General features: G+C 54.7%; 1 protein-coding gene across 1 annotated transcript in view; it reads right to left on the bottom strand.

Moving 5' to 3' along the window:
• Positions 1-1,377: 1,377 nt before the first annotated feature.
• Positions 1,378-15,993, bottom strand: part of MAPK8IP2 (mitogen-activated protein kinase 8 interacting protein 2) — a 50,073-nt gene continuing 35,457 nt past the window's right edge. Inside the window, exons 4-12 of the mRNA XM_081879696.1 lie at positions 15,530-15,647; positions 11,661-13,952; positions 10,802-10,877; positions 8,712-8,884; positions 6,720-6,829; positions 5,366-5,485; positions 3,913-3,983; positions 3,425-3,523; positions 1,378-2,511 (exon numbers count right to left, since the gene is read on the bottom strand). Of these exons, the coding sequence (XP_081735822.1) occupies positions 2,439-2,511; positions 3,425-3,523; positions 3,913-3,983; positions 5,366-5,485; positions 6,720-6,829; positions 8,712-8,884; positions 10,802-10,877; positions 11,661-13,952; positions 15,530-15,647 (3,132 nt within the window). The 3' untranslated portion in view covers positions 1,378-2,438. The remainder of the gene's footprint in view (positions 2,512-3,424; positions 3,524-3,912; positions 3,984-5,365; positions 5,486-6,719; positions 6,830-8,711; positions 8,885-10,801; positions 10,878-11,660; positions 13,953-15,529; positions 15,648-15,993) is intronic.

The raw sequence follows: 15,993 nt of genomic DNA, 5'->3' as shown, positions 1-15,993 counted from the left end.
CCCCTGATCCTGAATCTACCCAGGAGTAGGTGGACTGCATAGATTTGGAACAGTGGCTTGCAGAGGGGCATAGTTCAGAAGGCAGAAGCTGGGAAATACTGGATGGGGAACAGCTAGGAAAATAAATACTGGAAGAGAGAGGGTTAACAGATTCACAGTCGTTGGACACCATTCCTCCACCGCCCTCCCCAAGGTCGAGAAGGGCTCAGAAAGTCTCGGACCAGAAAGCGCAGAGGGTACAAGCTCAGGTTACAAGATGTAGGAGTGACATAGATTAATAGGGATGGAGGGGGTGTGGACCTGAATTGGGAGCACCGCCATTTCTAGGGAGACACGGTCTTTTGTCTCTCACTGTGATTATTAAAAAATCTAACTGGTAAGCCGTTGCTTTTGTTTGAGCCTCTTATTTACTGCCATGGAGGAGGAAGACGATTGCCCAAAGCCTGACAGCTGGGCAGTGTGTCTGGAGACCCTGGGCTGCCCAGATGACAAGACCCTTACCCTTTTGGGCTCGCTGATGTGGTCGAAAGAAAACAGAGCAATGGCACCAGCTTGGCTGCAGGACGTGCCAGAAGGGGGCATACAAAGTGCCAAATTCAGGACTCCACTCCCCTCAGGTTGTATATATGTGGAAATAAAACCCTACATCCTAAAGACGTCACAGTCTGAAACGCACCTTTGTTCCAAGGAAAACAAACCCTGGGTGCAAGCGCCGTGAACTCCTTGATTCTCTCACCACCCACAGATCAGGGTGATGCATAACAATAAATAAATATATTTAAAAAACCAACAACAAGACAGAGCAGACCAGGCACAACCTTTGGTGACACCAAGCGTATATTTTATTGAAAGACCAACTCCATGACAAGGCAGTGAGAAGGAAGGGCCTTTGAACCGGGGTTTGTACAGGTCACTTCGCTGCTCGGTTAAGGTTACGGATAAATATCGTCGTTACATACACGGACAGCAGTGAGCGCTACGTCAGTCAGCTAGCACTGAGTGGAAACAGGCGGGGCTGGCAAGCAAAGGAGGTCACCAGGCACAGCAGTGGGGGGCGAGGCAGGAGGCGGCAAGGAGAGCCGTGGCGGGTGGGGGGCGGGGGGGGGGGAGAGAAGGCCAAGAAAGAGAAGAGGGCGCCTGAGCCGGACAAGCAACCCCCCAGATATGCTCTGATTCAGCGACAGAGGAAGAATGGGAAGATGGCAGCGCTGGGGAAGGACTGCGGGGCGAGACCCCAGCTGGCCGTGGGCCACGGATCCAGATCAGCCGCCCTCTGCCCCCATCCTCGGGGGAATTTGCCAGATTATGAATGGTCGGTGCCTTGGGCACCTTGACTCCGACGCCTCCACAGGCAGGACAAGCCATAGGAAGCTGGCACATCGAGTGGCTCTGCAGGAATTTGGGCAGGGGCAGGGGGTCTCTGCGTGGAGATGCTATCGAGGATGGAACCTGGGACCTTCTGCTTGCGAGGTGGGCAGCCTACCAGCTGAGCCCTGCCCCACACGTGCTCCTCGCTCTCACACACCCCAAAGGCCCTATCTGGGGGGCTCCTTTCAGCTCCCAGCACCCCGCCCCCCATGCAGCATGCAGGCTGTTCTGCCTCCCGCAACCCAACAGTGTCTCTGGCAGGGTGAGTGATAGCAGTGAGGGATGCAGATTTTGGGGAAAGGGTGGGGCGGGGCGGTGTAGTTTCCTATGGCACTGCATGAGCTGGAGTTGCATACACTGCCCCCCCCAGGGGATGGCAACGGGGCAGCCTACATGGCAAATGTGGAACTGAGGCAATGGGGGCTGAGGATCAGGGAAGGGAGAGCAGAGTGCCCTGGCCCAGGGATGGGCACGCACTGTGGGGGGCCAGGGAGGGGGTTCCTTGTTCCCTCTCCCCCCACACACCTCTCACACAGAAGAAAGGAATTTAGCCTGGAAGCAGGTGAGGTATGGGAGCTCCCCGCAGCCCCAGAGTGTGTTTCTAGAGGACCGGGGTGGGCGTGGGGGCAGAGTGATGGCTGCCATTGTGCCCCAAGCCTTCCTCCCAGCCCCTGAGAAGGGGGGCGCCATGCAAAGGCTGGAGCTTTCCTGGAAAGCCCCGACTCCTGGCTTCGCCACTCCCAAATTCATCCTCCAGCCCCATCACTGGTCTCAACCTGCTTCAAGGAGGAAGGCTCCCTCCCCAGAGATTTGCTCCCGGGTGTTTTGGGAGAGAGGCTCCGGGAGAGGGGGAGGGCAGGGGGCAACTGCACACAGCCAGCGCCTGCCGCCCTCCCCATCTCTCTGCCCCCTCGCCTGCCCCACCCCACCTCCCCTCTGCTGCAGCAGGGTGCCGGGTTGAAAAATGGTGGCATGGGTGGTGTCGAGGCTGGCGGAGTCGAGGGTCCTGGGGCACTGGGTCAGAGTCTCTGGAGGGGGTGCAGAAGCTGGAGGCACTCCGGGCTCAGGTCCTACTCCAGGTAAATGTCTTCTGTGGGGCAAGCAAACTCCAGGTGCTCTTGGTAGTATTCCTGAAAGGCGCGGCTGGAAGGGGAAGGGAGGAAGAGCCAGAGTCAGCACTCGTGGGAGCAAAGAACGTAGTAAGATTCTCCTGGATCAGGCCAACGGCCCAGCTAGGCCAGCATCCTGTTCTCATAGAGGCCAACTAGGTGCCCCAATGGGAAACAGCATGCAGGATCTGAGCATCATCATCATCATCATCATCATCATCATCATGAATAATTTTATTTATACCCCACCCTCCCCAGCCAGAGCCGGGCTCAGGGCAGCTAACACCAGTAAAATTACAGTAAAAACATAATGGGGGGGACCAATTTAAAATACAGGTTTAAATGCAGTTTAAAATGCAGCCTCATTTTAAAAGTAGCCCACAGATCAAAAACATAAGGGGAGGGAAACACAATGGTCAGACTGAGTCCAAACCAAAGGCCAGGTGGAACAGCTCTGTCTTGCAGGCCCTGCAGAAAGATGTCAAGTCCCGGAGGGCCCTAGTCTCTTGTGACAGAGCGTTCCACCAAGTCGGGGCCAGTGCTGAAAAGGCCCTGGCCCTAGTTGCAACCAATCTAACCACCTTGTGACCTGGGACCTCCAAAGTGTTGTCATTTGTGGACCTTAAGGTCCTCTGCGGGGCATACCAGGAGAGGCGGTCCCGCAGGTACATGGGTCCTAGGCCGCATAGGGCTTTAAAGGTCAAAACCAGACCTTAAACCTGACCCTGTACTCCACTAGGAGCCAGTGCAGCTGGTAAATCACTGGGTGAATGTGATCCTGTGGCAAGGACCCCGTAAGGAGCCTCGCTGCGGCATTCTGCACCCGCTAGAGTTTCTGGGTCAGCTTCAAGGGTGCTCTCGATACCTTGGACAGCTCCCATCAGACCACAGCCCAAGACGTCTGCAGGGGCTCATCCCCAACCTGCTCTGCGACCCCCTCCACTCACCCAACGCACTCCGCAACGTGCCGCATGGACTCCTGGGATACGAAGACATGGCAGGCAAAGCGACTCAGCACAGGGTGTTTTGTGATGAAGCCAAAGTAGCTGGAAGGGAAGGGAAGGGTCAGCACCAAAAGTGGGAACCATGAAAGGGTCCCGAAAGGTCATCAATGCAGGAACCGGTAGGACCTCTCCAGCCAGACAGCTTGCAAGGCCCACCCTCAGCTGACCATCTCGCATGCACCACAGTTTTAAAGGTAGCCCTAAAATTTTAAAGTAAGAGTATAAGAAGAGCCCCCCGGCAGTGGTTTGGGGTGTCAGGAAAGAGCAGCCAACAGGCTAGTTCTTTTCCTCTGCCATTGCTGTATTTTTATGGCCAAGGAGGGGATTCCTGCCTGAGGTGCCGCAGCAAGGAAACTTCACGTCCTGGGGGCAAGCAGCCCTCCTGCCCCCGGAGCCGGGCTTTCCCCCTAGGGGAGGGGGGTGCAACTTACCAGCTGTTGCGGGGATGGCAGCCGCAGAAGGAGATGTTCTTCATCTGGAAGAAATGGCTGCAGCGCTCAAACTGGAACGAGAAGAGGGAGGGCTTAAAGGACACCCCAGGAAGAACCACCCCCCAATCCTTTCAAGGCCAAGGGGCTCCCGAAATCTTCAGCAGGGGTACCACTGGGCACTCCTGTGGCTCCTGACCCCCCTCCAGTCTAGAATCATAGAACAAGTCCAATCACAGCATGTTGTGAACCACCCTGTGATCTTTGGATGAAGGCTGTTTTGCAGAAAACTGTCTGAGTTTCTATTAATTGGAAGTGGAGCATGTTCCAGAAACTGACCCGAGAAGCCTAATTGCTTAAACAGGAGCGAGATAAGGTTCAGGAGTTAATTGGATTCTTTCGCACAGTTTCAGGAACTTGTAGCTAGCTTTAAAAAGGCTGGCTTTTTCGTTTCTCTTTCAGCAGGAGAAAGAGTCTGTGAGTGCGTTAAGTCTTTCTCGTCACCTGCCAACTGTTGAACCTGCTGCTACAACCGCTTGCAGCTATGCATGAATGCCGAAGGCGGCTGCATTTTGTATGAGATGCCTTGCTGCTCGGACCAGTAGCTTAAATGGACTATTCTGCGTATATTGCAACCGTGAACGCTTCATACCTTCCATAAAGAGCTAATGGCCTGGACTGCTCCTGTATCTTGAGAGTTATCTCTTAGAGCAGCCTTTCTCAACCTGTGGGTCCCCAAATGTTGTTGTTGAACTACAAGTCCCATCAACCCTAGCCAGCAAAGCCAGAGCTCACGGATGATGGGAATTGTAGTCCAACAACATCTGGGGACCCACAGGTTGAGAACCGCTGACTTAGAGCAACTGCCACCGGCAACTAACTCTGCCGGAAGTGATTTATGCCAAGAGGTGAAGGCAATAAACCATCACAAGGTGGTATAGAAAGAAAGAAAGAAAGAAAGAAAGAAAGAAAGAAAGAAAGAAAGAAAGAAAGGAAGGAAGGAAGGAAGGAAGGAAGGAAGGAAGGAAGGAAGGATACCTTTACAGGGATGACGAGAGGAGATGCCCGCAAGTGGCTGAGGGGAGCCATCTGGGTCTCAAACTGGGTGCTCAAACACCTGTTCCCTGCAATGTGGGTCTATCACACCACTCCCTCCTTTGTAGGATTGAGCCAGAGGAAAATGGGGCAGGAGCAGGCTCCCCTTCCCCTCTAAATCCACTTCCCCATTAGGCCCCCGACGGCTGCACCTGCCTCCTCCTTGCCCAAGTTCTCCCTCTGGGCAGGGGGCTCTTCCGACAGAAGCAGACTCTGCCAAGCGAGACCACGGGCATGCAAGTCCACACTGGAGCAAGTGCCCTGAACACATCCTGCCTCCTGCTCGGCAGGACCCCAAAGGCCTTCCCAGCTGCACAGGCCCACCCCAGTGCCGCCGCCTCCTCCTGCTGCCGCCACTCACCTCCTCGTCCCGGCTGTACTCATTCACGGTCAGGATAAGCTTGATGCCCTGCAGGCTGATTTCCAGGTCGCAGGTGGCTGGGGGTCTCAGGTGTACTGTGAGCTTGCGGGTGGTAGCAATCTGCAAAAGACAGAGGGTGGGTGCACATGCAGGGGTGTGGGTTCAGACGGGAAGGGGTCTGCCGAGTTTAGACGGTGTATCCCAAGGGAAAAAGACAAGGGGACATGGCACCAGGCAGACGTAGTGTGGGATGTACTGTATTTTTGCTCTATAGGACGCACCCGACCATAAGACGCACCTAGTTTTAGAGGGGGAGAACAAGGGAAAAAATATCTCTCCCTCTCTGCGCAGGGCCCCTTCAGCGAAGCAGCAGGAGAAATGGAGCCCCTTCCATTTCTCCTCCCGCTGTGCAGCGCCTCTCCAGTGAAGCGAAGCCAGGAGAGCAAGAGGGATCGGTGCGCACTGACCCCTCTTGCTCTCCTGGCTTCAGCGAAAGCAACGTGAAGCCTCCAGAGCACAGCAGGAGCACTCCCACTGTGCTCCGGAGGCTTCGCGTTGCTTTCCCTGAAGCCATGGAGCCTGCATTTGCTCCATAAGACGCACACACATTTCCCCTTAATTTTTGGAGGGGGAAAAGTGCTTCTTATAGAGCGAAAAATACGGTAATCCACTGTACAGCATTCCTTGAAATGCTAGAGAAGACATGCGAGGGAATGTTTGGTCCAGCCAGTCAAAACTTCCTGTTCCTCCTGACTGGAGCATCCTTCCTTTTGCATGTGATAGAAGGTGGGCGTGACCTCACCTGTCCAGGTAACAAAAGGACAAGTCACGCAGCACCCTTCCCTCTCTTTTTGACTTCCTTCTTCATTTAAGCAGCTTTTAGCTAGGACCGCTCTGCTAGCTCTCAGCTAGCAGAAGCACAGGGATTATTCCCCCATATGGGGTAGATCCACATGTACATATTTGTAACTAAGTCTGCCTTCAGGGATCCAACTGTGAACTGATGTGAGTAAACTTCTTTTATTGACTTTGAATAAGATTGTGGCGTCTTTATTCTTTTAAGAGGGATTCAAGGGAACTTACCAGGAACGTACAATTCAATACAGTCTGAGACAGACTGAATTGTAGAATAGTGAGAGGCTCACACGAGCCTGCAACCAATTATCTGCTGTGCATGTAAAAAGGGGAATGTAACTAGCGCAAGTTAGGAAGGATATTAATAAACAATATATCCTCTCCTGCCACCCTCAACATTCCCACATGTAGCAGGTCGGATTCTCTGTCCCGGCAGCAACCCCAAGAGAGCATTGCATAGACAGACAGACAGACACACAGCCCCTCTTCCCGGCCTCACCTTCTGCATAGCGGCACACAAGATGCCATTGCCCTGATGGTAAGGAACTTCCACCGAGCCCAAGAACTGGACGTTGAAGCGCTCCACCCAGCACGGATTCCGCTTCAGGCCTGCAAGGAACCCAGCAGAGAGTCAAGGTACAGTTCCCCTTTCGTCGCCACTCCCACTCTTGCAGAAAAGGGCAGGCTGCCACATTCTCTCTCTTTTGCTTTCTCCGTCCTTAGACCAGCTTCTTAGCTAGGACTGCTCAGCTAGCTTCTCAGGCCAGAGCCTGGGAGGCACAGAATTATAGAATGGTTGGAAGGGACCCAGGGGTCATCTAGCCCAACCCGCTGCGATACAGGAGTCACAAGTAAAGAATCCCTTGACAGGCGGCCCTCCAGCCACGTTTGCAGCTGGAGTCCATTCCACTGAACAGTTCTTGCCCTCAGTTAGCAGAAGCATTGGGATCAAATCTCCCATTTGGGGTAGATCCACATGTATAGATTTGTAACTAAGTCACTGGCAGAGGAAAAGGAGTGCAGGGGGAGCGCACTGCCCCCGGAAGCGAGATCCCGGTGGAGTGCCATCACGGCTGAGCGCCCCCCCCCCACGCTGGGCACCACATCCCCACAGGTGGCGCACCACACCCCCAGGACAAGTGCCAGCCCCGCCCCACCTGCTCTCTGCCACTGAACTAAGTCTGCCTTCAGGGATCCAACAGTGAACTGGTGTGAGTAAACAACTTTCATTGACTTTAAATAAGATTGCTGTGTCTTTATTCTTTCAAGAGAGATGAAAGGGAACTTACCAGGAATACACAGTACAATTAAATACTGAATTGTGTAAAATAGGGAGAGGCTTACACAAGACTGCAAACAGCTCTCTGCTGTGCATGTAAAAAGGGGAATGTAAACTCTGCTAAGTAAAGGAACTTGGCAACGCAAGTTAGGAAGGGTATTAAATAAACAATATATCCTTTCCTGACTCCCTGACTTCCCACAGGCATTATACCCAACATGCACCATTTCCCTTATGGGTCATTATAAGAAGAGGAGGAGGAGGAGAAGAAGAAGAAGAAGAAGAGGAGGAGGAGGAGGAAGAAGAGTTTCGATTTGATATCTCGCTTTATCACTACCCCAAGGTGTCTCAAAGCGGCTAACGATCTCCTTTCCCTTCCTCCCCCCACAACAAACCCTCTGTGAGGTGAGTGGGGCTGAGAGACTTCAAGAAGTGTTACTAGCCCAAGGTCACCCAGCAGCTGCATGGGGAGGAGCGGGGAAGCGAACCCTGTTCACCAGATTACGAATCCACCGCTCTTAACCGCTACACCACACTATACCATACTTCCCTCGACCCATTTCCTCCTCCTCCCTCTTCTGGCCTTTGTGCAACCAACCTCTGACATTGGGCAGCCAGGAAGCTTCTTCTGCCCCCCTCTGCCGCCACCTCCCGGCCCAGCAGTGCCACCGGCAGGGGCGCCGACTTATAAAAAATATTGGGGGGGCGGGGGCCCATACCGACGTATAAAAAATATTGGGGGGCCCAAGACCTCCAAACCGCTGCTGCTGGGGGAACGAAAGGGGCGAGCCCCGGGCTGCCCCGACCTTAAGTGAACCTGTGAGGGCCCGCCCTTTGCGGCAGCCGATTGGCTGCCGCCGTGGGCGGTGAATATTAATGAGCTAGGGGGAATCCCCGCTTCTCGCGGGGCTGAAGCCAGCCCCGCGAGATTGTTGATGGGTCGAGAGCCCGCAACCCCACCCCCTCTCTAGATCGGGAGTGGCTTTGTTTTAACTCATTACTGAATGTATTTTAAAAGGTAACTATCGTCAAACAAGGAAAATAAAAAATACCAACATAATTTTGTGATTTTACAAAGCATAATATAACTAATAATTTTCTTAAATTATTGGGGGGGCAGAGCCCCCCCAAACGAATTTTTGAGGGGGCTCGGGCCCCCTCAGGCCCCATGGAGTCAGCGCCTATGGCCACTGGCACCCCCCCCCGGCTCACCTGTCACTTCCTTGGCTTGGCTCACCACCTCGTGGGCATAGAAGGCCGGGAAGATGCCCCTCTCCCCCGTGCGCATGTTGTAGCCCCGGTACCAGTAGTCGTCCTCCTCCAGCTCCACCAGAATGGGGTCGTCCACGTCCAGCTCCAGCTCGTCCTCGTGGCGAGGGATGAACCTGGAGGCAGGAGAAGGAGCCAGTTGGGGAAGGAACGTGGCAGCAGCTCAGCAGCAGAAGGGTCCCAAGTGGGGCTGAGAGAGATGCGGCTGCCAACCAGTGTAGGCTAGACTGAGCCAGATGGGCCAGTGGGTCTGACTCAGTAGAAAGCAGCTTCTCGATGTTATCTCAGAAGCACTAGGTTTGGGGGAGAATATGGGGGCCCACAGCCAACACGCTGCTTCCCTTCCCTGTAGGACTCTAGGCCAATAATAATAATAATAATAATAATAATAATAATAATAATAATAATAATACATTATTTCTAACCCCCCCCCTCCATCTGGCTGGGTTTCCCCAGCCACTCTGGGCAACTTCCAACAAAAGATTAAAAACACACTACAACTTGTGATGCATTACTGTATTTTAATCTTTTGTTGGAAGCCGCCCAGAGTGGCTGGGGAAGCCCAGCCAGATGGGAGGGGTATGAATAATAAATATTATTATTATTATTATTATTATTATTATTATTACTCAAACATTAAAAACTTCCCTAAACAAGGCTGCCTTCAGATGTCTTCTAAAAGTCAGATAGTTCTTTATCTCCTTGACATCTGGTGGGAGGGCGTTCCACAGGGAGGGAGCCACCACCAAGAAGGCCCTCTGCCTGGTTCCCTGTAACTTTGCTTCTCGCAATGAGTGAACCGCCAGAAGGCCCTCAGAGCTGGACCTCAGCGTCCAGGCTGGACGTTGGGGGTGGAGACACTCCTTCAGGTATACTGGGCTGAGACTGTTTAGGGCTTTCAAGGTCAGCACCAACACTTTGAGTTCTGCTTGGAAACCTACTGGGAGCAGGATCCAAGCAGGAGTGCCACTAATAGCCCTCTCCTCCTCCATGAATTTATCTAACCCTCTTTTAAAGCCATCTAGGTGGGTAGCCACCCCTGCCTCCTGTGGCAGGGAGTTCCATAGATTAACTCTGTGGTCTTCCAGCATTCAGCTTCAACACGTGTCCACAGGTTCTAGCCTTTTTCCTCTTTCCAGCTCAGTTCTTTATTAGTTCTTTTGTGTGTTTGTGCTGCGTTCCAAAAGGCAGTGGGGTGCTGGGATTACAGAACTCAAGGGCAGGAGGCTCCAAAAGTTTGGGATCCTCTGGTTTACATGATAATTGCTGCAATCCTTAAATAACTCTTGCTGCTGGAAGAGTTGGTGTGAGCTCCTGGGAAATTACTCTGGTTCCAAACCAACTGCTTTAGACTCCTTGGGTCACTGAGCTTACTGACATAAAAGTTTCTTCCTCTTTTTAGTCTGCGGAACTCCCTGCCACAGGAAGCAGTGATGGCCACCAACTTAGATGGCTTTAAAAGAGGACTGGGCAAATTCATGGAGGGGGAATAATCTACCAGTCGCTACTGACCACAATAGGAAAGAGGGCTCTTGTGCTCGGATCCTGCAAAAGGGGCATCTGCTGTGAGAACAAGATGCTAGACAAGATGGGCCCCCTTTGGCCTGATCCAGGCAGTTCCGAGGTTCTTAAATTTCTAGCAAGGGATGGCCTCATTCCCTGGATTCCTGAATTTGGTCTGTACACCAGCAGGCGGTGTGGTGGTTTACCTTTGAGCAGGGGCTGGCGTTTTTAATTGACTCGGGACCCTGTGTCCTGGCAGCACCCTCTGTCATATTAGAGTGCTGCTGAGATCCACGGTGTTGAAAAGCCTCTTCTGGAGCCACGGTTAAGCCTTGACTGGCGTGTCCCTGGCAAACAGCGTAAGTGGGGCCTGGTTCCCTCTTCTCAAAGGGGTTTCTCGAATGCTCTTCTGCTTTGCGGGGGAGTGTGGGTGCCCCCCCCCCCAAGACAGCCCTGCAGGACTGATCTCTTGGCCTGAAGGAGCCTCAGGGGCTGGGGAACCCTCAGACCTCTCCCCTCTCCCTTCTCACCTGAAGACGGCTCGGTGGGTCTGTTCCCGCTCCTCCCCGTTCACCATGCAAGAAAAGAGGCCAAAGGACTCTGTACCTGGTTGAGGGGGCAGAGAAAGGATCACAGCAGGCTGCAGACAGAGGATTACCCAAAGCAAGGGGCTGACCAATCAGGGAAGGGGGGCTGCACTAGTCAGGAATGGGGGCTCCTGCTGCACCAATCGGTTAAGGAGTTTCACATCTGTATCAATCAGGGATGGGGTGGGGCATCTGTACCAATCAGGGATGCAGTGCAGGACCTCTGCCAATCAAGGGCAGGGTGTGGCATCTTGTACCAATCAGGGATGGGGTGGGGCATCTGTACCAATCAAGGGCAGGGTGTGGCATCTTGTACCAATCAGGGATGGGGTGGGGCATCTGTACCAATCAGGGATTGGGTGGGGCACCTGTACCAATCAAGGGCAGGGTGTGGCATCTTGTACCAATCAGGAATGGGGTGGGGCATCTGTACCAATCAGGGATGGGGTGGGGCATCTGTACCAATCAAGGGCAGGGTGTGGCATCTGTACCAATCAAACTATTTGAACAGAGGGCTTCTTCTTCTAAGGATAGGAAGCCAATTGCAGAAGCCTGCCTCTTGGCAGGAAGACAGCTAATCAAGACCGTCTGTGGCCACAATGGGGCAGCAGCAGGTGAGGCCCTGAGAGGGTCCCTGTTGCTTGGGAGCCAGGAGACCAACGCAGAAGGGCCCTTGGATCTTGCATCCAGGTGACTGGGGTGGCAACAGGCAGTCGTGTGCTGGTCTCAGGAAGTGCCCTCCCTCCCTCCCTCCCACACCACCCACCCTGCCCCCTCCGGCCACAGAGGGGGTAGCACTCACTGGAGGAACGGGAGGTGCTGTTGACAAAGACGTTGAGGAACTTCTTTGAGAAGTGAAGGTCAGCCTCGGGCGAGGAGTCCTCGGAGGAAGAGCTGCGCCCGTCCGGGGCCACCAGCCCCTCCCCAAAGTCACTGCCCGCGTCCTCCAGGTCGCCGGCATCGCAGGCCCGCAGCAGCTCGCTGTCGTCGCTCAGCACTGACGTGCAACGCTTGAGGCTGACCAGCTCCAGCTGGGTGTTTTCGTCCACGACGAGGGTGTACTTGACGGAGTCGTAGGCCAGGGAGTCGTCCAGGGCTATGGTGGGCGGGGGCAGGGGCATCTCCTCGGAGAAGGGGGAGCCCTTCAGGCTGCCTAGGGAAGGGGCCTCCCCGTCCTCCTCCTCCTCGGGAGAGTAGGCGAAGCTGAAGCAACGGTTGGTCTTGGCGGTGGAGACGTCCAGCCCCTCGCTGCCCTCTAACCGGACGTCGTCAATCATGTCGTTGTCCTCCAAGATGCCAGAGTCCAGGTCCCCGTCGATCGCCCAGTCCTCGGGCCCCGTGGCTGGGTCGGCTTTGACCGCTACCTCCCTGGGGGGCAAGCCCTTGGCTGGGGTGCCGCCGCCGCTCTTGCAGCAGCCGGAGAGAGGCCTCCCAGGAAAGACGGGCGCAATGGTGTCGTTGGTCAGGTTGCTCATGAACAGGTAGGGCCCCACCTCGTCCGCCGGGCCCCCTGGCTCGGTGGGCTTCTCCTCCTCCCGTAGCGAACACCGGAGGGTCTCCATGTCCACCAGCTCGATGCTCTGCGGAGGGCCGGGCTGCGCCTCCCCCAGGGCCTCGCTGGGGATCTCGGGCTCCAGGTCGGAGGCAGGAGAGATGGTGTCTGAGAGGGAGTGGGCCGCCGGGAAGCACTCGTCGGCGCACTTGATGGGGTACGAGCCTTCTGAAATCATCTTGTTCACCAGGTTGCTGAGCAGCCATGGGGAGTCGGAATCCTCGCTCAGGTCCGGCTCCGACTCGGAGTCGGAATCGGAGTCGTACTCGCTGTTCCCCGCTCGGTCGTCGCTGTCGCTGCGGCCCTTGGGCACCAGCTTGGCCCCCACTGGCAAGTAGAAGGAGCGCCGCAGAGTCTCCAGGCTGTGGTCGGGGTCGATCTCCAGGTCCAGCGAGTCCGAGAGGGGCCTGTCCATTGGCTCGACGGGAGCGGACGGGTCCTCGTAGAACTCCTCGATCTTGAGGGCTGCCAGGCTGTCCCTCCGCACCACTGCGCTCTCCGGGGCCACTGCCACCCCGTCCTCCTCCTCCTCTTTGCCCACGTCTAGCAGGAGGGTGTCCTTCAGGCCCAGCACTCCCCGGGACTCCAGGTCCGCCTCCAGCTCAGCCTCTGAGCCCGGGGAGCTCGCCTCCTCGATGGAGTTGGTGAGGTGGGAGGAGCGTCCACTGCTGCTGTCGCTGCTCAGGTCCAGCTCCGTCTCCGAGATGCTGGAGATCATGTTGCTGGCCAGGCGGTTCCCGCTGCAGGCAAAGGCCGCCTCGATCTCGCCCTCCACGTCCGAGTCGGAGCCAGGCGAGCTGAGGTCCTCGCTGTGCCGGCTGCATGGTGGGAAGGACTTGGAGTTGCGGCTGGTGAGGTCTGCCTCAATACCAGGGTCTGACGAGGGAGACGTGGTGTCCGACGAGGCGGAAGGTGGCCCTCGCACGCTGGGCGCCCGGCCCCTGTGGGCGCTTTCTCCTTCAGAGCTCAGGGATTCCGTCGCCGTTCTGGTCGGGGCGGCATGGTCTCCCGTGGGGTGGCTCCTTCCAGACCCGGTGTCTCGGCGGCCCTTGGGAGGCTCGTCGTCCGACAGTGGGGAGGCTCCCTGGTCAATCAGTGAGATGGGGGACCCATGCCCCGATTTCCCTCCAGCAAAGACGACGGGGGAGCCCCCAGCCACCTTCTCTGCTTCCTGGCATCCTGCCGCATCCCTCTGGAACCTGGCGCAGTAAATCTCCGTTGCCGGTGACCTGTGGGGGCTGAAGACGGGCGTCTGGGACGCCAGGCGTGTGTTGGGACCTTGGGGGTCTTCTGCAACCTCCCTGGGGGCCTGGACAGATGAAGCTGAAGGAGGCTGAGAGCAGGGCATGGGGGAGACGATGTTCATGTTGTAGTCCTCCCCAGGTCGGGCAGGGGGCGGGGCCTCCCGCAGCTCCTGGCTGTTCCCTTCGGCATCATAAAGCGGTGGTTTGCAAGGAGGTTGGGCTCGGCCAGGGCCTGTGCCACTCCGAGTGTCCGAACACGGTCCGTCCTGGAGACACGGGTGCACAGGGGAGGATCGCTCTGCAAGGGGAAGGAGCAGACAGCAAAGTTCAGGACTCAGGAACCATCCTGACAACACTCTAGTGAGGTGAAAGCCAGCAACCTGGGGAAGTCTACACAACCACCGCCTAGACCTGAAGCCTGCTACTCATCCTGGGCCTTCTCTAGTTGGACCGACCTATCATCGTGCGATACATCCCAGACCTCCAAAGGCCTTTGCTGTTGCCATTCCATGGCCCAGACCCTGACTGGCAGGTCCTGTGGCTCTTGTACTCCACAGCCCATCCCTTGAGTCCCTCTAGTACAGAAGAGGGGTGTTGGATCCATAATAATCATAGAATCCTAGAGTTGGAAGAGACCCCAAGGGCCATCGAGTCCAACCCCCTGCCAAGCAGGAAACACCATCAGAGCACTCCTGACATATGGTTGTCAAGCCTCCGCTTAAAGACCTCCAAAGAAGGAGACTAATAATAATAATAATAATAATAATAATAATAATAATAAATTTTATTTATACCCCACCCTCCCCAGCCAGAGTCGCGCTCACGGTGGCTAACACCCATAAAATTACAATAAAAACATAATGGGGGGGGGGACTAATTTAAAACACAGGTTAAAATGCAATTTAAATAGATCAAAACTGTAAGGGGAATTTCTGGGTTAGCTTCAAGGGCAGCCCCACGTAGAGCGAATTGCAGTAGTCAAGCCTGGAGGTGACTGTCACATGGATCACTATCCCACAACCCCTGCTGTGCTCTCAGCTGTTCCTCTGCAGCCTCTTCCATACCTGACCCCACGCAGAATAATAATAATAAAAATCCTTCCATTAGCACCTTAGAGACCAACTAAGTTTGTTCTTGGTATGCGCTTTCGTGTGCATGCACACAAAAACTCATACCAAGAACAAACTTAGTTGGTCTCTAAGGTGCTACTTTCCTGCCAACCTAGCAGTTCGAAAGCACGTCAAAGTGCAAGTAGATCAATAGGTACCGCTTCGGCGGGAAGGTAAACGGCGTTTCCATGCACTGCTCTGGCTCACCAGAAGCGGCTTAGTTCTGCTGGCCACATGACCCGGAAGCTGTACGCCGGCTCCCTCGGCCAATAAAGTGAGATGAGCGCCGCAACCCCAGAGTTGGCCACGACAGGACCTAATGGTCAGGGGTCCCTTTAAGGTATAGCTGTCAACCTTTCCTTTTTTTTGTGGGAAATTCCCTTATTTCAGCGCCGTTTCCTGCTGCTTCCCACTGCTATCCCGGATTGTTAGATATCCCGTAGACTGTCTCTGGGACAGGTGAGGCTGCTGATCCCTTATTTTCAAATCTGAAAGTTGACAGCTACGCTTTAAGGTGCTACTGGAAGGATTTTTTTAAAATTTTGTTTCGACTACGGCAGACCAACACGGCTACCTACCTGTAACCACACAGAATGTGATTTGTTGGAGTGAAGGCCGAGTGATCTAACTGGGACCCGCACGGGGTTATTTAGACCGGTGGGCTGAAAGTCTCTGTACCTCTGTACCTCCACCCTCCTGGACAGTTTCTGCTTGCTGTGGAGAGCCAGTTCTTCCCAGGGGGGCAGGGGTATGGGAGAGCACTCACCGGCATGGGACACTGAAGAGGAGGAGGAGGAAGAAGAAGTGTGGAGCAGAGTCTCCTGCCAGGTGGCCCTTTGCAAGGGGGGCGCTGGGTTGCAGCCGCTGTTGTTGTTCAGGGAGTCCTGGTCATGCAGGGGAGGAAAAGAGAGCAGAGGTGAGTTAAAGAAAATGTTTAAAAGTACTTTTGTGGGGAAAACCAGAGGCATTTCTGTTAGCTGTAGCAGGGGAAGAGACCCCAAGGAGAGACATTAAGTGGTTAATGTATGTGACAATAGCAGCAAGAACTCTTTTGGCCCAAAAATGGAAGCGACAGGAAATCGCTTCGTAAAAAGACTGGCGGATGAAGATGATGGGACTATGCAGAACTGGCAACGCTGACCAGGAAAATCCGAAACCGGCATGACCAAGCTTTCAAAAAAGACTGGAGTAAATCTGTACAATATCCAAAGGATAACTGTAAACAATTAA

This window comes from Podarcis erhardii (assembly GCF_964252035.2).
Source record: "Podarcis erhardii genome assembly, chromosome: 10".
Classification (NCBI taxonomy): Eukaryota; Metazoa; Chordata; class Lepidosauria; order Squamata; family Lacertidae; genus Podarcis; species Podarcis erhardii.
This window is presented reverse-complemented; position numbering and strand designations above follow the sequence as displayed.